General features: G+C 45.3%; 1 protein-coding gene and 1 long non-coding RNA gene across 3 annotated transcripts in view; one reads left to right on the top strand and one right to left on the bottom strand.

The window, feature by feature from the left end:
• Positions 1-1,998: 1,998 nt before the first annotated feature.
• LOC141097484 (IST1 homolog) lies at positions 1,999-21,020 on the bottom strand. Of its 2 annotated transcripts, XM_073584697.1 has the most exons (10): positions 20,846-21,020; positions 15,139-15,237; positions 13,809-13,989; positions 12,988-13,072; positions 9,053-9,136; positions 8,212-8,322; positions 7,995-8,135; positions 7,801-7,902; positions 5,249-5,297; positions 1,999-5,038 (listed from the first exon to the last, which is right to left on the bottom strand). In XM_073584697.1, the coding sequence occupies exons 1-10, from the start codon at positions 20,994-20,996 to the stop codon at positions 4,857-4,859; spliced, it is 1,185 nt and encodes a 394-aa protein (XP_073440798.1). In that variant the 5' UTR covers positions 20,997-21,020; the 3' UTR covers positions 1,999-4,856. The 2 variants fall into 2 exon arrangements, with proteins under 2 accessions (XP_073440798.1, XP_073440806.1); XM_073584705.1 differs by lacking the exon at positions 15,139-15,237.
• Positions 21,021-22,772: 1,752 nt separating this feature from the next.
• LOC141097478 (uncharacterized) overlaps positions 22,773-23,585 on the top strand; it is a 58,785-nt gene continuing 57,972 nt past the window's right edge. Inside the window, exon 1 of the long non-coding RNA XR_012233968.1 lies at positions 22,773-22,908. This is a non-coding gene — a long non-coding RNA (uncharacterized lncRNA). The remainder of the gene's footprint in view (positions 22,909-23,585) is intronic.

The following is a 23,585-nucleotide window of genomic DNA, read 5'->3' as shown; positions in this document are numbered from 1 at the left end:
CCTGGACAGCAAGCTTGATTGGAGGTGCCATATGGAGAAGGTTTGCAAGAAAGGGATGAGTAGACTTTACTTCCTAAGGAAGTTAAGGTCGTTTAATGTGTGTAGCAAAATGCTTGAAATGTTCTACCAATCCATTGTGGCGAGTGCAATCTTTGATGCAATTATATGCTGGGGTAGTAGTGTGCGCACAGCTGACGCGAATAAGCTGAATAAACTTATCAAGAAGGCTAGTGCGGCGGTGGGTCTACAACTCAGGACTTTCGAGGAGGTATTAGAGGATAGAATTACTAAGAAATGCAAGGCTATAATGAGCAACAATACACACCCGCTCTATGAACTGTTTGCGAAGCAAAAGAGCACATTCAGCAAGCGTCTACTCCAACTAATGTGTAAAAAGGAAAGATATAGAAAATCGTTTGTTCCGACAGCTGTGGGGATGTTTAACAAATGTATAAGTGTAAAGCATCCCAAGACTAAATGAAGTTCAAAGTGTATGGGGGGGAATTGGTGAGTTACAAGTACCAGTCTATCCGCATCTGCTGTCCATATAGACTTATTTTGTAAAGTGTGTATTGTTCTTGTAATGTTCTTGATCTTTGTTCTGCTGCTGTAATACTGTAATTTCCTCCGGGATCAATAAAGTTTATCTAATCTAATCTAATCTAATTTTCATAAATCGGCGAACCCAATATAATATATATTTTTTTAATCTTAATATTTTTTCTATTTTTTTTTTATTTAAAAAAAAATTTTTTTATATTATTATATTATTTTATTACATTATATTTTATTATATTTTTCAGATGATTATGTTGCATTTGTGGGGGCTATGAGAGACGGACGTTCCATCAGGATTAATGCCACTTTAATGCCGATATCAGACATTGACCGGCATTTATGTGGTTAAACTGCAGCAATCGGGGCAAACTCCTGTTACAGGCAGTATAGCACAGCCATCACCTGTCAGCTTGTGATCCATACACCCATCCCATGGAGTCATAGAATACTACAAACCAAAAAGACCACCCTAGGAAGCATTATGATCTGCCCGGACCCCCACTGATCATGTGTGAGTGGAGTGGTAGAGCTCGCTTAGGACCACCGCACCATTCCCTGGTCTTACACTAACCGATAGAAGTGAATGGAGCTGTGGTCATGCACCAATTCATTCACTCCAGACCCCATTCTTAGGCTCAGCGCAGGGGGTAAATGATTTTGGTATGATAAATCCTGTAATATTAATTCCCTTTATATAGGTTAGATGCTGAAGAGTGCAGAAGTGGCAAAGCGCCACACATTGTATACTGGCCGTGAATGGTACTGCGGGCTCTCTCCCGATCACTTCACTTTTATGACTGTGGCACCTTCAGCCAGCCGATAAATGGGCGTGCGAGGACTGGAGATAATAGGGTGGATTTATTAATGTGTAAAAAGTACAGGTGACCCTGATCGATAGTTCATGTCCAGCCCCGTTCCCCTACCTACCAGCATCCCCGGATCTTTTTCTGATAAGTAAGTCGTTGCAGTGTGACATCGTACCAAGCCTACAAACTAGAAAAAGTTCTGGGGACGCCAGCAGGTAGGATGAAATTTGCAGGGATCTGAGCCTGCAGCCACACACCGGGGTCCTGCAAAATACTTTTGCTCAACCTGTAGACAGAAGATGTGCCATGGATTTGTCGTGTCGGGCCAGACACATTCGCAACTTTTACTTCTACCCCCTGTTTATTGGATTACATTAGCCCGGTATTTTGTGCCATAGATGAGGAAAAAGTTCTTAAAAAGTTTGGCAACTTTTGGGACATCCCTTAACCACGTCCCCATTACCAGGCACTTTTTCAGTGCTGGTTCCCAAAATTCGGACCTTGAGTATTCAATCAGTTGTCCCCTAATCGATCAATAGGATACAATAAATTTACCTGGTATGACCCCCTACTTACAAAGAGGCAACATCAGCAGCCAGACCCCCCAATAAGGACACAACAGGCACAACCCTGGTAATCTAGATTACACTGTTCATTTATTGACCAATATTCATTTTAGTTTTTTTTTTTATTTTCTCAGCTTCTGATCATCATCAGTGCAAGCAAAAAACAAAGAATGTAACAAAGTAATCCTATGTGGACATTCATTTGTAGTAAAATATCTGTGCATGTGTCCAGGTGCAGATTCTCACCTCTTGCTGTCTAAGGGATCCCCTGAATTTTATGACACATATTTACAGTAGGAGGACATTGCACCAAAATTGGGGCTGGTACATATTTTTGCACAAAAAAAAACAAAAAAAAAAACGTAATCTGCTTCCTGGACCATGTGGATTTGAGCAATGTGGGATTACACAATATAGTATACAGGCAGACATCTTTATTGCACAAAAGGAAATGTGGCCTAAAGAAGCCGGTCAGATTTCTGCTTCCTCCCTCTATACGGTGTTTGAAAAGTGCCAGCTATAACCTGGTCCTTGTTTAATGCGGCAGTATATGGGGAGGCTCTGTGGGGGCTCACGCTGTATATGGGGAGGCTCTGTGGGGGCTCATGCAGTATATGGGGAGGCTCTGTGGGGGCTCACGCTGTATATGGGGAGGCTCTGTGGGGGCTCACGCTGTATATGGGGAGGCTCTGTGGGGGCTCATGCAGTATATGGGGAGGCTCTGTGGGGGCTCACGATGTATATGGGGAGGCTCTGTGGGGGCTCATGCAGTATATGGGGAGGCTCTGTGGGGGTTCACGCTGTATATGGGGAGGCTCTGTGGGGGCTCATGCAGTATATGGGGAGGCTCTGTAGGGGCTCATGCAGTATATGGGGAGGCTCTGTGGGGGCTCATGCTGTATATGGGGAGGTTCTGTGGGAGCTCATGCAGTATATGGGGAGGCTCTGTGGGGGTTCACGCTGTATATGGGGAGGCTCTGTGGGGGCTCATGCAGTATATGGGGAGGCTCTGTAGGGGCTCATGCAGTATATGGGGAGGCTCTGTGGGGGCTCATGCTGTATATGGGGAGGTTCTGTGGGAGCTCATGCAGTATATGGGGAGGCTCTGTGGGAGCTCATGCTGTATATGGGGAGGCTCTGTGGGAGCTCATGCTGTATATGGGGAGGCTCTGTGGGGGCTCACGCTGTATATGGGGAGGCTCTGTGGGGGCTCATGCAGTATATGGGGAGGCTCTGTGGGGGCTCATGCAGTATATGGGGAGGCTCTGTGGGGGCTCATGCAGTATATGGGGAGGCTCTGTGGGAGCTCATGCTGTATATGGGGAGGCTCTGTGGGGGCTCACGCTGTATATGGGGAGGCTCTGTGGGGGCTCATGCAGTATATGGGGAGGCTCTGTGGGGGCTCATGCAGTATATGGGGAGGCTCTGTGGGGGCTCATGCAGTATATGGGGAGGCTCTGTGGGGGCTCATGCAGTATATGGGGAGGCTCTGTGGGGGCTCATGCAGTATATGGGGAGGCTCTGTGGGGGCTCATGCAGTATATGTGTAGGCTCTGTGGTGGCTCATGCAGTATATGGGGAGGCTCTGTGGGGGCTCATGCAGTATATGGGGAGGCTCTGTGGGGGCTCATTCAGTATATGGGGAGGCTCTGTGGGGGCTTATGCTGTATATGTGGAGGCTCTGTGGGGGCTCATGCAATATATGGGGAGGCTCTGTGGGGGCTCATGCAGTATATGTGGAGGCTCTGTGGGCGCTCATGTTGTATATGGGGAGGCTCTGTGGGGGCTCATGCAGTATATGGGGAGGCTCTGTGGGGGCTCATGCAGTATATGGGGAGGCTCTGTGGGGGCTCATTCAGTATATGGGGAGGCTCTGTGGGGGCTTATGCTGTATATGTGGAGGCTCTGTGGGGGCTCATGCAGTATATGGGGAGGCTCTGTGGGGGCTCATGCAGTATATGTGGAGGCTCTGTGGGCGCTCATGTTGTATATGGGGAGGCTCTGTGGGGGCTCATGCTGTATATGGGGAGGCTCTGTGGGGGCTCTTACAGTATATAAGGGGCTCATACGATATACAGAAGGGGTTGTACTCGGGTTCAAACGATATCTGGGGGGTGTCAGCATACTTAATACTTCTCAATATTAAGTGCTAAAATTAATATTAATATAATTATCAATAATGTAATAATTAGAATATATTGATATTAATATTGAGCAGAATTAATTTCAACCTTTTGGTTTGGACCTCCACAACAGTCACCGTCTCTCATCTGGCCCCTCGGCAAAATTAATTGCCCACCCCGCTCTAAGTTGTAGTTCAGGGTAGGCAGCACGGACCGGAAGCGATGATGCAGAGGATCTGGAGTTGCTGGATGACATGTGTACCACCGAGGTGCAGGGCAAGCAAAGCTGTAATCAGTAAATATAGCAGAGGTGGTACATGAACAGTAGAGACGTATATGAAATTAGGCATCTGGCAGCAGGGATACGGTTAACCGTAGGGGTTTCAGAATTGTAGTGTGCAATAGCACCAAGGCAGCAGTAAGGAGTAGTTAAACAGGTACCTTGAAAGCAGAAAAGTCTTTGTAGCTGGTAGATGAGGCTAAGTTCTGCAAAAGAATCTAGTAGCAAGGTGCTACACTTCCTGAATACTCAGGCTACTTATAGCTGCCCGAACCACACCATGCCGGTCAGGACCTCGATGAGTTACTATATAACTAGCCCTAGCCGGGAACATCTCGACAAAGAGCCACCACCAGTAAGGGATCAATTGTCAACCCTTTGGTCTTATGAGGGTGGGTACTATGATGCAGCACATAGCAAATCAAATATTTTTTATTAATTAGAAGTCCAATAACTAAGATTATGGCTTTTTCATGATACTCAGGGTTTAACATAAAGCATAAGGTCTTCGTCATCACAGACTCTACGTCTTCTTTTTAAGGGACTCCAGTCTTTTCGACAGATCTTCAAAGTCAATATCCTCGTATGCAGAGGAGTCATTAGTTGGCGACTGTCGAGCTGGGCTGACCGGTACGGACGGAAGCTTTGGTAAAGTTAGGTGGTCAAAGTTCCCGGGGGCAGTCACTCCTGGTTTGTTGTCAGCACCTGCAAGTGACAAGAATTGACGCCAACGTCAGGGTCATCGTGATACAAGGGACCATTGATTCGTCTGGCCTAAGTGAGGAATAAATATTTCTTTAAGTTGGGTCTCATGCCTCCCTTCAACCTATACGTCAGGGGGTAACCCGTACACGGCCTATAGGGATGTGAAATTACATCACTAGTCTAATATATGTGGTTTCCATTTGCACTCACCAGTATCATGTGCAGGAAAAACCTGTGGGTCCGTTCCGGGGGGTTTCAGCTGATAAAACACAAAGAAAACACAGTTACTTGGTTATATTGTGGTCGGGTAAGTAAATGCAACAATGGACGCCCATCTGAAGCAGACAAGCCTCAGTGGCTCCGGTTATAATTTATTGATTTATTACATATAGTACTTATTTTTGCCAATTAGACTTACAACCTGTGTTTCCATAAAAGTTATTTTTATGGTTCACTAGCGCCCTAATATCAAGCAACTTTCTTAAAAAAAAAATTACCGTCTTGGTGTTGCAGAGAGTCTGTAACTCCTTTATCTAGCTGACTGATCTGTTACAAAATATTACCAATCCTTCAGAGCTCCTACTCACTCCGCTCTCAACCTCCCTTCTCTCAGTTTTAAATATAGCAGCAGGGAGGGGAGAGGGTTTGTACATGCAACCAGTGTGGAGAGTGGAGAAGGCATCTACAGTCTCAGGGAGATTAGAGAAATCAAGCTATAGAAAAGGCAGAAACATATTAAAAGAGAATAAGTGCAGGATAGAAGCTGTGCTAATATATGACAATTAAAACAGCAGTATCCTGGATGTATACAGACCTCATATCTAACTTATATTCCTGGGAGACACAGACAGAGCTTACATCCAGCCAATACTACTGGGAGAGACACACAGAGCTCACATCCAGCCTATATTACTGGGAGAGACACACAGACCTCACATCCAGCCTATATTACTGGGAGAGACCCACAGACCTAACATCCAACCTATATTACTGGGAGAGACACACAGAGCTCACATCCAGCCTATATTACTGGGAGAGACACACAGATCTCACATCCAACCTATATTACTGGGAGAGACACACAGAGCTCAAAACTAACCTATATTACTGGGAGAGACACACAGATCTCACATCCAACCTATATTACTGGGAGAGACACACAGAGCTCAAAACTAGCCTATATTACTGGGAGAGACACACAGACCTCACATGCAGCCTTTATTACAGAGAGAGACACTCAGACCTCACAACCAGCCTATATTACTGGGAGACTCAGCCAGATCTCACATCCAGCCTATATTACTGGAAGAGACACACAGACCTCACATCCAGCCTATTAATGGGAGAGACACACAGATCTCACATCCAACCTATATTACTGGGAGAGACACACAGAGCTCAAAACTAGCCTATATTACTGGGAGAGACACACAGACCTCACATGCAGCCTTTATTACAGAGAGAGACACTCAGACCTCACAACCAGCCTATATTACTGGGAGACTCAGCCAGATCTCACATCCAACCTATATTACTGGAAGAGACACACAGACCTCACATCCAGCCTATTAATGGGAGAGACACACAGACCTCACATCCAGCCTATATTACTTGGAGAGACACATACACCTCACATCCAGCCTATATTACTGGGAGAGACACACATACCTCACATCCAGTCTATATTACAGAGAGAGACACACAGACCTCACATGCAGCCTATATTACAGAGACACACAGACCTCACATCCAGCCGATATTACTGGGAGAGACACACAGAGCTCAAAACTAGCCTATTTTACTGGGAGAGACACACAGACCTCACATGCAGCCTATATTACAGAGAGAGAGACACACAGACCTCACAACCAGCCTATATTACTGGGAGACTCAGCCAGATCTCACATCCAACCTATATTACTGGAAGAGACACACAGAGACCTCACATCCAGCCTATTAATGGGAGAGACACAGACCTCACATCCAGCCTATATTACTTGGAGAGACACAGACCTCACATCCAGCCTATATTACTTGGAGAGACACACAGACCTCACATCCAGTCTATATTACAGAGAGAGACACACAGACCTCACATCCAGTCTATATTACAGAGAGAGACACACAGACCTCACACCCAGCCTATATTACTGGGAGAGACCCACAGACCTCACATCCAGCCTATATTAATGGGAGAGACACACAGAGCTCACATCCAGCCTATATTACTGGGAGACGCACAGACCTCACATCCAGCCTATATTACTGGGAGAGACGCACAGACCCCACATCCAGTCTATATTACAGAGAGAGACACTCCCACAAAATAAAACTTTTGATCAGTTTGCAAACTGCATTTCAGGAGGTCTGAAATAAAATAAAGGCTTGAAGATTGTAAACAGAAACTTAGGTAAATCTTATCAACCAAAGGTATCCACTAACACTTCAAGATAATTTTTCATTTTTCATATCAACGGTGTCCAAAATCTTAAAAGAGGTTTGCTCCAAAAACAAAATCCACAGACCAATTGGACCCCCAACGATCCTGAGAACAGGTCACCACAATCCACTGCATGAATGGAGCTGGAGTGATCATGTACATCTCTCAGTGAAAGGATCGGTGGTTGCACGTGCGCGCTATGATTCCATTTACACAGGAGAGTTTGGCACCCCCATTCTTGTGATCTGTCGGTTGAATCATCCAGCGATCACACATTTATCACCCATCCTGTAGATACTAATACTACTGTTTTTGCACTTACAGAGTCATAGGATGGATGAAAGCCGGGGACTGGTGGTTTCCCTCTTGGAGGCGGCTGTATAAAAGTGCATTCTTCATAGATTCCTACGTCAGGAGTCGTCTGCTACAAAGTTAGGAATGAATGATGAGTGCAACCCTTAATATCCATTTCTTGGCAATGTACGGTGCAGATTGTACTGTACGCTTTATACTTACTGTAATCTGGGGATAAGGACCTCGAGGTCCATTGCTTCTGAAGTCACCCCCTCCGCCGCCACCGCCAGGTCCTCCTTTTTTGTCATTATTTGTAAAATCCGTGGGACGTCCAGCAACTTCAAATCCAGAAGGGGCTTCAGCCTGGAAAGCATTTAATCACTTAATGTTCCCGCCATAGAGGAAGCGAAATGGGGCTGACATAGTCAGATCGGCTCACCATCACTCGGGCATCGGGCTCGTACTGGACGTTGTAATTCTTGGCAATCTCAATCAGGTATCTCTCCACCAGGATTTTTGGAGGGGCTTCCGGGCTTAATTTGTGCATCAGCTGTTGAAATGGGATAATTCATGGTTTAGTACAAATTAAAGGTAAATCCGCCCCAGATCGATCCGCTCTCTGCAGCGAAATCCAAAGACGCAAAATCATGCAGGATAAATTCACACATTGCAGATTTCAAACTTTTTTTTAGGATCTTCCTTCGTATAGTTAGCAAATTTGCCAGCACTGTTCGAATTTTTGAAAAACAATGGCTATAAATTTGGTCCCGACCCGGGATGGAAGGGGGCAGAGTTTATGAAAACCCTCATCCCAAAGTGCGTGGACCAGTTTTTGGGCAGAGATTATGTCGCTTCCAGTTGAGACTTGGTAAGTATGTTGAATGACACCCAAATGATTGCCTTCAAGTCCATTTCTTTTAGGGGTTGTCCTCCTTTTGGGACAATATGGGGTTTAAAATCATTTTTACAATTGGGTTTCGTTTAAAATTTGGCTTTTTTCAGGTTCTTTGGTTTCACTGATGCAGTTATAAATCTGAGAGACGATCAGAAAAGCACACACGCTCCCCTGTCAGTCACGCTCCCCTGTCAGTCAATCTAAATGAGCTCACTGATGGTTTCTCACTTAACTCATTCTGCAGCCACCATTAGACAGTTCAGGCAACCGTGCAAACCTTTTAATGAAACCCAATTGCAAAAATTATTTTTAGCCCAAAATACATGCCTTTAAGTAAAAAAAAAAAAAAGGCCGTCAATCCCTTTTAATCTGTTCTTTGACTTACTCTTTCACTGACTGTTCCGATCTGATTGGTCCTGCACAGATTTCCGTATTCTTTGCTGTATTTATGACAAAGTTGATTGGCCACCTGGAATAAAACGGAAAGTTTTACTATTTTGTGGTCCAACAAGTCGGTTCTTCTCAATAATGGAGCACCGAGGTCAAAGCTCAACCCCTGCAGAACCCACTGACCACCCAAGATTTTCGGCTGCACCTTGTGGTGTCTGTTTCTCTTGAACCCAGTAATCTGAATATACAATAATAAAGTAAATCCATTGTGCAAGCTTCACGGTGAATCCGGTAAAACCGGAAAGGCATCTGAGTCAATGTTGTGCAAGTGTTTCGCCCACGCTGATAACTATGATCTTTTCCCATTTATCAGCTGGAAGAGGTGTCTACGGACCATAGAGGCAGGAGCGCTTGTGAGTGCAGCGAGTGTGGCCACCATGAGCATTGCGGCATAACAAAAATCTGCCATAGTTTTGCAATTTTTGTTTCTTTTTTTTTTCTCCCAGCAAGGAAGGAGAATAACAAATGAACCAAAGTTTACTCTGGATGTTGGTGCAAATTGTTTCGCAAATATTCATCTGCCCCATAGCACTTGTACATGTGACCTTTTTTTTTTTTGGCCCCAAAATGAGATGAGCCTAATTTATTCTGCGCATCCAACACTAACAGGAAATGTATTCAGATGGTGTAAGGAGTCTTATGGGCTGTAGGGTTTTTCAAAAAGTTTTCTTATCAGGACAACCCTATCCCCAAGTCTTATAAGGACTTCTAGAGGACATAGAGGGGGGATCATCCACTTATTTCCCTATTGGGGGATACATAGAGGACATAGAGGGGGGGTCATCCACTTATTTCACCATTGGGGGATACATAGAGGACATAGAGGGCGATCATCCACTTATTTCACCATTGAGGGATACATAGAGGTCATATATTGGGGGATTCTCCACTTATTTTGCATTGGGGGATACATAGAGGACATAGAGGGGGATCATCCACTTATTTCACTATTGGGGGATACATAGAGGGGGATCATCCACTTATTTCACCATTGAGGGATACATAGAGGTCATATATTGGGGGATTCTCCACTTATTTCACCATTGGGGGATACATAGAGAATATAGAGGGGGATCTGTTGTGAATTGTCTCTCTGGCTTCCCTTTTGTGATTACTGAAGATAGTGGAGCTAGTCAGATTGAGAGTTCTCTTTCTGGGCTCCCTCTGGTGGTTACTGGAGGTAGTGGAGCTGATCTGATTGACAGAGGCTTGCCACCTGATAATGAGGAAGACGACTGGAGATCTGGGGTTTCTGATTGGGATTTAAGACAGCTGACTCCCTCTATCCCTGCTGGTGATTTTTTTTCTGTTCCTCCTGAGGTCTGATGTATCCTGCTCTTTCCCTGCATGTTCAGCTAAGTGGTTCATTTGCTACTATGTTTGCATTTGATCTGGTTTTGTTTATCTCTGCTTTGTGTGGGTCAGCTAGCTCCGGCTGGGGCTGTGCTGAATCACCGCCCATATGTTACTGCATGTGCCAGTTTGTTTTGTCCCCTTTTATATTGGTCTCTTTTTTCTTTGCTTTCAGAATATACTAGAGTGCTGATATAGTGGGGGCGAAGTCGTGCGACTTCAGTGTTTTTTTGCATCAGACGTGTTGGATTTTTTGCAGGGTTTTTTGCGTGATTGCAGACAGTGTCGTTCCTTTCCTGTCCTGTCTAGTTAGTGTGGGCCCCATCTTTTGCTCAGTCTATTTTTCTGCCAGCGTTTGTGTTTTCATCTTTTCTCACCGACAATATATGTGTGGGGGCTATCTATTCCTTTGGGGTCTGCTCCGGGGCAGTTTAGATTTCCCCTTTCTTGCTTTAGGCTTAGTTAGCTCTCCGGCTGTGCCAAGGCATCTAGGATCATTGTAGGTACGCTCCACGGCTACTGCTAGTTGTGTGGACAGGATCAGGGGTCTGCAATCCGCTTAGTTACCAACCTCTCTGGTTTTCTGTGGCTTAGCCTGGCCTGCTATCCTCCTCGGTGACCCATTCATAACAGGGATCTTCCACTTATTTCACTATTGGGGGATACATAGAGGACAAAGAGGGGGATCATCCACTTATTTCACTATTAGGGGATACATAGATGATATAGAGGTGGATCATCCATGTTTTTCCACCATTGGGGGATATATAAAGGATATAGAGGGGGCTCCTCCACTTATTTCAGTATTGGGGGATCCTTCATTTTTTTCACCATTGGGCATATGCGTAGAGGACATAGAGGGGAATCTTCTACTCTATTAATAGGAGCAGCAATTGTTGAAGAAAACTGTATTATATGGAGTTCATGCAGTCAGATTCTCCTACAACTGACCTTTTCCAGGAGTCTTGCTCAGTCTTAAAGATGACCTATCCTTTGCCATTAATATGTAATTTTTATTTTACCAGCAGTAAATGTCGCTGTTTTTCTGGATCCGACAATGTTTTTCATTTGTTCCTGTGCGTCTCCATTCCTGAGATATCACCTGTTGTGAATTCCCTTGCTCGAAGTACTGAGCCGAAGCTCCCTCTGGTGGTTACTGAGAGTAGTGGAGCTGGCCATGTGGATGGAAGTTCTCCACCTGATGACAATAATTGGGAACCTGGGATTACTGGCTGGGAGCATATAATTGAGCTGGCTGCTCTTGGGGGTTGCTGGTGATTTCCTCCGTGTGCATTTGGAGTTCTTTTCTCCTCTGCCTGATCTGCATGGTTTAGATAAGTGATTCTTTTGCTAATCCTTTGCATCTAATCTGGTTGTGTCTTTTTTTTTTTGCTTTCTGTTTTGCTGCTAGGGTTCAGTGTGCTCCCTGCTGGGGGCAGCGCTGGGCCCTGCTTCATATGTTACAGCTTGTTCAGTCCTCTGTTATGTTAGTATCTTTTTGTTTTGTGTCCAGTTTATACCAGAGTGCTGATCTAGCAGGGGTGAAGTTGTATGACCTCAGGTTTTTTGTATATCAGAAGTGTTGGACTTTTTCAGAGTTTTGTGCGTTATTGCAGACAGTATCTTTTCTGTCCTGTCCTGTCTAGACAGCTTGGGCCCCACCGTTTGCTCAGTCTGTTCTCTGCCTGTGTTTGTGTCTCATCTTGTCTCACCGACAATATATGTTTGGGGGCTGTCTATTCCTTTGGGGATCTGCCCCGGGACAGTTTAGATTTCATCTTTCTGTCTTTAGGCTTAGTTAGTCCTCCGGCTGTGACGAAGCGTCTAGGATCATCGTAGGAACGCTCCACGGCTACTGCTAGGTGTGTGGATAGGATCAGGGGTCTACAATCCGCTTAGTTACCAACCTCTCTGGTATTCTGGTGGCTTAATCTGTTCCTGCCATCCTCCTCGGTGACCCATTCATAACAATCACCCTTTCTTCGCTGCATATAAATCTGCTCTTTTTAGCCAAATGGGTGTGGTCCTCAACCATTTTCTGTTGAAAACTTTTTAGGATCACACCCACTTGGCTAAAAAACTATATTTAAATACAGATAGAGCCATATCTCAGGAACGGAGAGACACAGGAACAAAAGAAAAACATCACCGGATTCAGGAGAACAGCAGCATTTACACCAGGTAAAAAAATGACCTGTTTATGGTAAGTGACAGATCCCCTTTAGGTAAGAGCAAGTCTCCTGGAAATGGCTAGTTGAAGAGCCTCTCAAAGGGAAGTACTTTGTACTTCTTCCATATGATACAAATGATGACCATTGATCAATACACTTTAAAGAGTCAGAGATAGAATCGAAGGAGTCATAGACATGAAGAAAAATATTAAAATGTGTACTCAGCTATGGTGCCTGTCATTGCTCTGCTATAGTCCTGTAGGTCTATATTATATCATCATTACAACTTGTACCGCCTCAGGGTAATTAATATTCCAAGCACATATTTCATTCCTGAACCACTTACTATCTTTAATTCAGAGATTTCTACCAGCCGTGGAGCAGCCCAGATGACAGTGGACACGGCCTCGGCCAGACCGGGGTCCAGCTCCCTGCAGAGAGAACATTTCATTACTAATATATAGATTAATTAATGCAATTATTATTATTACATCAGAGATAATTAGTTATAACACCCTAGGTTGGTCTGTAGTTATTGCACTTGCTCTTTTATGACTTTTCAATATCCAATAGTTTACTTGGCAAAGTCACCACTTTAAGAGGACCAATGTCCATTCTTCTTATTATTATTTTATCCCTGCTGCTCTCCTATGTATTCTGTTTTTTTTTTTCTTTTTAACATCCATCATATGGTTCCAGAGATATGGGCCTTTTTAGTTGGTGCCATTTTTTTTACAAAGAGGGCGGAGCTTGCAGGATCCTCTGGGGCGTGTCTTTAGGCTTCATTACCCTATGAGCAACTTCAACTTGGTAAAGACCATAAAAAGAAGAACTAAATAAAAAGGCCCATATCTCTGGAACCGTACCACAAAACACAGATTTGTGAAACTGGCCTTATTGTTTATCTGACCGGAATCTCGAAGTCTAGACTCATTTCTAAGTCTGGATCAAAGGATAAATTGAGGACATGATTGGTTCCTGATGCACATGGCAGACGAGTGAAAAATCTTCTCCATTATACTATTGCATGCTGTCATTTTTTCATGAGGTCAGTATGCAAAATGACCCATAAAATAAGGCCCGTTGTACAAACACAACACGAACTTAAAACATGCAAGTGTGAACGAGCCCTTACGTGCAGATTTCAGCTCTGCTACCCAGACTTACTTCATGGACTGAATTAATCCGAATCGTGCCAGGAGCAGGTCGCAGTACAGCTCAAGGATCTCCATAGCTTCCACCATATAATCCTCCCGGATTATATGTTCCACCCGAATCCGTGCTCGCTCATCCTTCCGGCTTGATAAATAGTCTGCGATCTCCTTCCGAGATTTCATTGCCATTTCAGCTATGGGGATGATAATGTGATTAAAACTACGGATAACATAAAGGAACTATACTGCCATCACATTACCTATCTTGACAGCTGACAACTTCTGCTTAAAGATTAACAGTTGTTTGAATTTTTCTTCCATAAATCAATAGTACATGGGAAAGTAAGATACTTTGTAATGTATCTTATGGCCGGGGTCACACTGGCAAGGAATACGGGAGAGTGAGAGGCGCTAAAAGCACGCATTAGACGCGGACAGATGATTCTCTATGGGGTCACTCGCACCAGGCGTATCTTTCTCCTCAGTATCCTACGCTCCGTGCCACTCGCAGCATGCTGCGATTGTCAGCGTACTACGGCCGTAGTACGCCAATGCAAGTCTATGGGTGCGCAAAAAATACGGATTACACACGGACCACACATGTGACTTGCGAGAAATACGCACCCGGTGTCTTTTAGCAAAGCCGGCAATTCAGTGCGCGATACAGTAAACTCACACTGACAGTTTTATTAAAGAAACGAAAGAATAGATATATACACATAGAATACATATATATATATTTATATATATATATATATATATATATACATTCTATGAGTATATATCTATTCTTTGGTTTGTGTTATAAAACCTGTCATTGGACTCCATTATATGTCCATTTTGCAAGGTGACGAGAAAATCTCGCCATACGGATTGCATACGGATGCTTACATGCGCAAAATACGCGACCACACCTTGATTACGGATGACATACGGAGCACTGTTTAGGGGCCATTCATCCGTATTACGCATGTAAAATACTGACCGTATTTTGCGTTGGTTAGTGTGACCCCGGCCTATCAGAGAAATCTGCTTCTTTTTTTCCTCTTGGACTGATCTTTCACTCTCAATCCATGGGTAAAATGTGTATTCCGTGAAGACAGATTTTTCTATTACTGAGGCAGAAGATGACAGTTGGTGCTGTTATACTTTTATGGAGGGGGGAGGAGCTAGTGGAACACACAGGCATTCTAGGGAGGAGCTAGTGCACCGCACAGACATTCTAGGGAGGAGCTAGTGGAACACAGACATTCTAGGGAGGAGCTATTGGAACACACAGACATTCTAGGGAGGAGCTAGTGGAACACACAGACATTCTAGGGAAGAGCTAGTGGAACACATACTTTTTTTCTTTTCCAGCAGCTTCAGACGATTGATGGCCAGTCTCAGGTTGACCCGGAGGCGCTCACCCTTGAACCCACCCTTCAACATGTTTCCCCTTCCTTTAAATGAAAATTAAAAAAAAAAAATAGCAAAATCATTTTTTTTAATTAACAACAAAATCAGTAATATTTCTATGAATTCATAAGTATTTTCTTTACAGCAGTGTTACAGATCAGTATGGAATTGAAAAGTTGCGCAACTATACAGATCCTGGCTGGTGACCGGATCATACATGTACATATACAGATACCGGCTGGTGACCGGATCATACATGTACATATACAGATCCTGGCTAGTGACCGGATCATACATGTACATATACAGATACTGACCGGTGACCGGAGCATACATGTACATATACAGATCCTGGCTAGTGACCAGATCATACATGTACATATACAGATACTGACCGGTGACCGGATCATACATGTACATATACAGATCCTGGCTAGTGACCGGATCATACATGTACATATACAGATCCTGGCTAGTGACCGGATCATACATGTACATATACAGATACTGACCGGTGACCGGATCATACATGTACATATACAGATCCTGGCTAGTGACCGGAGCATACATGTACATATACAGATACTGACCGGTGACCGGAGCATACATGTACATATACAGATACTGACCGGTGACCGGAGCATACATGTACATATACAGATCCTGGCGGGTGACCGGATCATACATGTACATATACAGATCCTGGCTGGTGACCGGATCATACATGTACATATACAGATACCGGCTGGTGACCGGATCATACATGTACATATACAGATCCTGGCTAGTGACCGGATCATACATGTACATATACAGATACCGGCTGGTGACCGGATCATACATGTACATATACAGATCCTGGCTAGTGACCGGATCATACATGTACATATACAGATACTGACCGGTGACCGGAGCATACATGTACATATACAGATACCGGCTGATGACCGGATCATACATGTACATATACAGATACCGGCTGGTGACCGGATCATACATGTACATATACAGATACCGGCTGGTGACCGGATAATACATGTACATATAAAGATACCGGCTGGTGACCGGATCATACATGTGCATATACAGATACCCGCTGGTGACCGGATCATACATGTACATATAAAGATACCGGCTGGTGACCGGATCATACATGTACATATAAAGATACCGGCTGGTGACCGGATCATACATGTACACATACAGATACTGACCGGTGACCGGAGCATACATGTACTTATACAGATCCTGGCTAGTGACTAGATCATACATGTACATATACAGATCCTGGCTGGTGACCGGATCATACATGTACATATACAGATCTTGGCTAGTGACCGGATCATACATGTACATATACAGATACTGATCGGTGACTGGAGCATACATGTACATATACGGATACCGGCTGGTGACCGGATCATACATGTACATATACGGATACCGGCTGGTGACCGGATCATACATGTACATATACAGATCCTGGCTAGTGACCGGATCATACATTTACATATACAGATCCTGGCTAGTGACCGGATCACACATGTGCATATACAGATACCGGCGGGTGACCGGATCATACATGTACATATACAGATCCTGGCTGGTGACCGGATCATACATGTACATATACAGATACCGGCTGGTGACCGGATCATACATGTACATATACAGATCCTGGCTAGTGACCGGATCATACATGTACATATACAGATACTGACCGGTGACCGGAGCATACATGTACATATACAGATACTGACCGGTGACCGGATCATACATGTACATATACAGATCCTGGCTAGTGACCGGATCATACATGTACATATACAGATCCTGGCTAGTGACCGGAGCATACATGTACATATACAGATACTGACCGTTGACCGGATCATTCATGTACATATACAGATCCTGGCGGGTGACCGGATCATACATGTACATATACAGATCCTGGCTGGTGACCGGATCATACATGTACATATACAGATACCGGCTGGTGACCGGATCATACATGTACATATACAGATCCTGGCTAGTGACCGGATCATACATGTACATATACAGATACTGACCGGTGACCGGAGCATACATGTACATATACAGATACCGGCTGATGACCGGATCATACATGTACATATACAGATACCGGCTGGTGACCGGATCATACATGTACATATACAGATACCGGCTGGTGACCGGATAATACATGTACATATAAAGATACCGGCTGGTGACCGGATCATGCATGTGCATATACAGATACCCGCTGGTGACCGGATCATACATGTACATATAAAGATACCGGCTGGTGACCGGATCATACATGTACATATAAAGATACCGGCTGGTGACCGGATCATACATGTACACATACAGATACTGACCGGTGACCGGAGCATACATGTACTTATACAGATCCTGGCTAGTGACCAGATCATACATGTACATATACAGATCCTGGCTGGTGACCAGATCATACATGTACATATACAGATCCTGGCTAGTGACCGGATCATACATGTACATATACAGATACTGATCGGTGACTGGAGCATACATGTACATATACGGATACCGGCTGGTGACCGGATCATACATGTACATATACGGATACCGGCTGGTGACCGGATCATACATGTGCATATACAGATAACGGCTGGTGACCGGATCATAATGTACATATACAGATACCGGCTGGTGACCGGATCATACATGTACATATACAGATACCGGCTGGTGACCGGATCATACATGTACATATACAGGTACCGGCTGGTGACCGGATCATACATGTACATATACAGGTACTGGCTGGTGACCGGATCAAACATATGCATATACAGATACCGGCTGATGGCCGGATCATACATGTGCATATTCAGATACCGGCTGATGACCGGATCACACATGTGCATATACAGATACCGGCTGGTGACCGGATCACACATGTGCATATACAGATACCGGCTGGTGACCGGATCATACATGTACATATACAGATACCGGCTGGTGACCGAATCATACATGTACATATACAGGTACCGGCTGGTGACCGGATCGTACATATACAGGTACCGGCTGGTGACCGGATCAAACGTGCATATACAGATACCGGCTGATGACCGGATTATACATGTGCATATACAGATACCGGCTGATGACCGGATCATACATGTGCATATACAGATACCGGCTGGTGACCGGATCACACATGTGCATATACAGATACCGGCTGGTGACCGGATCACACATGTGCATATACAGATACCGGCTGATGACCGGATCACACATGTGCATATACAGATACCGGCTGGTGACCGGATCACACATGTGCATATACAGATACCGGCTGGTGACCGGATCACACATGTGCATATACAGATACCGGCTGGTGACCGGATCATACATGTGCATATACAGATACCGGCTGGTGACCGGATCACACATGTACATATACAGATACCGGCTGGTGACCGGATCATACATGTACATATACAGATACCGGCTGGTGACCGGATCATACATGTACATATACAGATACCGGCTGGTGACCGGATCATACATGTACATATACAGATACCGGCTGGTGACCGGATCATACATGTACATATACAGATACCGGCTGGTGACCGGATCATACATGTGCATATACAGATACCGGCTGGTGACCGGATCATACATGTACATATACAGATACCGGCTGGTGACCGGATCATACATGTACATATACAGATACCGGCTGGTGACCGGATCATACATGTGCATATACAGATACCGGCTGGTGACCGGATCATACATGTACATATACAGATACCGGCTGGTGACCGGATCATACATGTACATATACAGATACCGGCTGGTGACCGGATCATACATGTACATATACAGATACCGGCTGGTGACCGGATCATACATGTACATATACAGATACCGGCTGGTGACCGGATCATACATGTACATATACAGATACCGGCTGGTGACCGGATCATACATGTACATATACAGATACCGGCTGGTGACCGGATCATACATGTACATATACAGATACCGGCTGGTGACCGGATCATACATGTGCATATACAGATACCGGCTGGTGACCGGATCATACATGTACATATACAGATACCGGCTGGTGACCGGATCATACATGTACATATACAGATACCGGCTGGTGACCGGATCATACATGTACATATACAGATACCGGCTGGTGACCAGATCATGAAGTTTTGAATAATAATAATAAATTTTATTTCTATAGCGCCGACATATTCCGCAGCACTTTACATTTCAGAGGGGACTTGTACAGACAATAGACATTACAGCATAACAATAATCACATACAGTAGATTATAACAGATACCAAGGGGAATGAGGGCCCTACTCGCAAGCTTACAGTCTATGAAAAGCCTTATTATAATAATAATGGCCGGAGCATACATATCAGCACGTTCTACATATTGTGCCCCCCATTTCCTTACAGATTGTAAGCTTGTGATCAGGACCCCTACTCAGCCCCTCACAGATCTTTGTGTTGTTCCTGGAACTACTGAGATGGGAGTCGGGTAAAAGTCGCGTTCCTATTATCTCGGACATTGTTTATGCGGCGGTTTCTGCCGGCTCATTATCTTGTGAAACTGTGAGCTCACGTCAATGATGAGGAACCTGAAAAACCGGTGCGTGACTCGTCATCACCTGGCTTGTGGAATCAGACACCACCGCTGCCGATGTTTGCATAGCCGGGGAGAAGCTCCGAATCCAGGACACCAATATTTGCTATGGAGGACCCACCATGGGAAGAAGTGATCGCTCTTCTACACCTTTACATTTTCCCATGTCTTTGCTTTCAGAAAAATCATCTTCATTTCTCGTTAATTTGCCTTTTCACCCCCAAAACTTTTTCGTTGCCTAAACTTTTTTTTGGATATACCTAGTAATGTGGGAATTGGCAAACATGGCTCCTTTGTTCAAGCAACAGCGCCTCGCCTGTCTATAGGTTCTGTTTGGAATTGCAGCCATTGGTGCAACCTGTGCAGCCGCAAAGGGGCCCAACAGGTCAGAGGGTCCACATCCAGCTCCAAAGTAGGTGGAATTTTGCATACAGATGAATTATTGGATTGCAAAGGGCCCATATACTGTTCTTGCAGAAGGGCCTCGTTTCTCTATGTCCACCATTGAGTTGATCTGCAATACGATGCATCCCCTATAGTCAGGTGTGGCGCTGTTTTTGAAAAAAAAAAGGATCCTGAACAACTACTATAATGAGATGATTTCAAGGGTCCTGAAAATCTGGGTGATCTACATCGGACTACATTCACACTTGGCGCAGACACTCTTGAAGTCTGCTGCCGAGATACTGTCGCAATTAAAGTGATAGTACAAAAAGATAAGTGTATATATAGCCGCCATCTACAACACTTGTGCTACCGCTACTAAAGATCACAAACTATGAACTAAACACTAACAAAAAAACAGCTACAAATTGTTTCTTCTTTGTTAACTATTAGTCCATTGTTTTAGTCTTCACTACAGTATCGAATGAATTTATATAGAGAGATGCCATTCAGGATTGATGCCGTAAAACACCGCTATAATACGCTAGATACTAAAAAAGTGATAAAACATATAATTCTGATGGAATAATACTCTTACCTGAGCCTTCTCCCCGCAGCAGTGTCAGGAAGCACAGCGGCTGGGAGCAGTCTGGCAGGATATGTGATATTAGTGATGTGGGGAGGGAGGCACGTGTTCTGTACCGTGATGTCACCGCGGGGCGGGGATCATGTGATGTGGATGACCACATAGTGCCATACCTAACCTGGGTGTGTGGCTGTACTACAGACATAGCAGAGGAGCACAAACAGGGAAATGCCAAAGCGGGCTAGTTATCCTGATGAACGTGACTTTATTAGCAGCCAGCAAGAAATACAGCCACACTTACCTACAGTATAACAGTGCCAGTGTCACATAACAGTCAGTGCCAGTCACAGAGATGCATAATAGTACGAGCTTGAGTACTATAAAAATACCAAGCAGTGTCCCATAATAGTGTCACCCAGTCTCCCATAACAGTGCCAGTGTCCTATAACAGTACTAGCCACAGTGATCCATAATAGTGCCAAGTAGTGTCCCATAACTGTGCCAGCAGCAGTGATCTATATCAGTGCCCAGGGCCGCCATCAGGGCATTCTTAGGCTGTGTGCACACGATGCAGATATCCAGCAGATCTGCAGCGGATTTTACCGCGCAGAAACGTTGCATATCCGCATTGTGATGTACGGAAGCATTTAAGTCAATGAAAAAAAAAACGCTGTGCAGACGCTGCGGATTTTTCCGCGCGGTACAAAATCCGCAGCATGTCACTTCTTTTGTGCGGTTTTCCACCTGCTCCATTCTCCAAATCCGCAGGGGGAAAACCGCACAAAAACCGCAAAAAAACAGGAAGAAATCCGCAGGAAAAATGCAGGTCATTTGACCTGCGGATTTCTTCCATTCTGCACGGAAAAATCCGCAGGGCCAAAAAGTCCGTCTGCACTCAGCCTTAGGGTCTGTACACACTTTACGGATTTTGATGCGTTTCTGCAGCGTTTCTGGACTCGCGGAATTGCCTCATATCCGCAATGCAGAATGCACACAATGTTAATGGGAAAGCCAAAAACGCTGGTACATAAAAAGAATCTTTCTCGCTCTCTCCCAAGAGATGTGGATTTTCTGCAGAAACTTCTACAGGCTACTCCGCACTGTGTGCACATACCCTCACCCTTAGGCTAAGTGCCCACGTCGCAGAAATGCTGCGGAATTATGTGCAGCATTTCTGCAACTCCCCGCCGTGGGTAAAACGCAGGCGGAATTCGCATACATTTTCCCGCAAAGCACAAGCGTTTTTAGTAGCTTGCAGAATGCTAGCGCTTTCCAAGCGATTTGAAGCATAAAGTGCTTGACAAGTGCGACCAACTTTTTACCACTGAGGCTACCTATGCGGCATCAATAGAAAAAGATCAAATGTTAAAAATAATAAAAAAAAATAGCAGCCCCCAATCTCCTCAGCGGCGCTCCCGGTCCCAGGCGTGCTTTGCGCGAATGACCTTTGTGACGTCATCAGAGCTCCTACTAGCAAAGCACGCCTGGGAACAGAACTTGCCGACAGCGCCACTGAGGACTCCGGGGGCCGACAGAGGGTGAGTATATCCCGATTTTTTATTTTAATTCTATTTTTTACAGGATTATGGTACCCAGGACATGGAGGACAGTCCCTGGGTACCATCCGCACATGAAGCGCTCCCCTTTACCATGGTGGGCATAGTCACATGCGTAAAGTGAGCGTTTCAATGCAATCCTATGGCGGCGGAATCGCCGCGATTCCGCAAAATTAATGGACATGCTGCTGATTTTACCGCTATGCCATTCCGCAGTGGAAAAATCCGCAGCATTGGCACAGCAACTGCGGAATCCCATAGGATTGCATGGGAATGCGTTTTATTAGCGTTTTCGCGGCGGCAAAATTGCGGCGTAACGCATAAAAAACGCAACATGGGCACACAGTTGTCATAAGCCAGAGCTGCGTGTGGAAGGAACAGGGGGAAGAGTCACTGTGACTGATAGCTGGGAGAGCCAGCCAGTGCTGAGTCACAGGAGGGCGGGACTTCCCACCAGCCAATCCCTGCTTAGCGCGGGCTCCTCTCCTCAGTCACAGTCAGGAGCAGCGCAGCCCCCGGGTGAGGAGTGTGACTGAGCCTGTGTGACGTGTATGGACGGTGTGATGACAGGCTCCAGCCCCTGCAGCAGACGATCCGTCAGTGAGCCGGCTGTGTGCTCAGCGGCAGCCATACTGTCAGCACATCACTGGCAGCCCCCTACAGGACAGGGCAGCCCCCCGACAGGACAGGGCAGCCCCCCGACAGGAGATGGCAGCCCAACCGACAGGACAGAGCAGCCACCCGACAGGACAGGGCAGCCCCCCGACAGGACAGGGCAGCCCCCCGACAGGACAGGGCAGCCCAACCGACAGGACAGAGCAGCCACCCGACAGGACACCGCAGACTCCCACCTCCAGGACACGGCAGCCCCCTCTCATTCCCACAGGTGTCATTTACTCTGTAAACTGCTCTGATAACTTCAGTCTTCTGAATGGAGCCGCGGTGTCCTGTCGGGGCAGATGGGGCACAGCAGCCTCATGTGTCTCTGCGGGGGGGCAGGGGGTCTCCAGGACGCTGCTCATCAGGATTTATAGCTGAGGAAAAGGCTCACTTCCCAGAGATGTCATGTACAGAAACACACACTACATATACAGTATATATACATATATATGGCCGGCCTCCAGCATGAGAGGCTGATGGGAGAAGATCTGCAGGGGAATAAAGGCTCTCAGGCCTCTCTCACACAAGTGCATAAC

Source organism: Dendrobates tinctorius, unplaced genomic scaffold (assembly GCF_039654945.1).
Source record: "Dendrobates tinctorius isolate UK_male_01 unplaced genomic scaffold, ASM3965494v1 ptg000009l, whole genome shotgun sequence".
In the NCBI taxonomy this organism is placed as follows: domain Eukaryota; kingdom Metazoa; phylum Chordata; class Amphibia; order Anura; family Dendrobatidae; genus Dendrobates; species Dendrobates tinctorius.
This window is presented reverse-complemented; position numbering and strand designations above follow the sequence as displayed.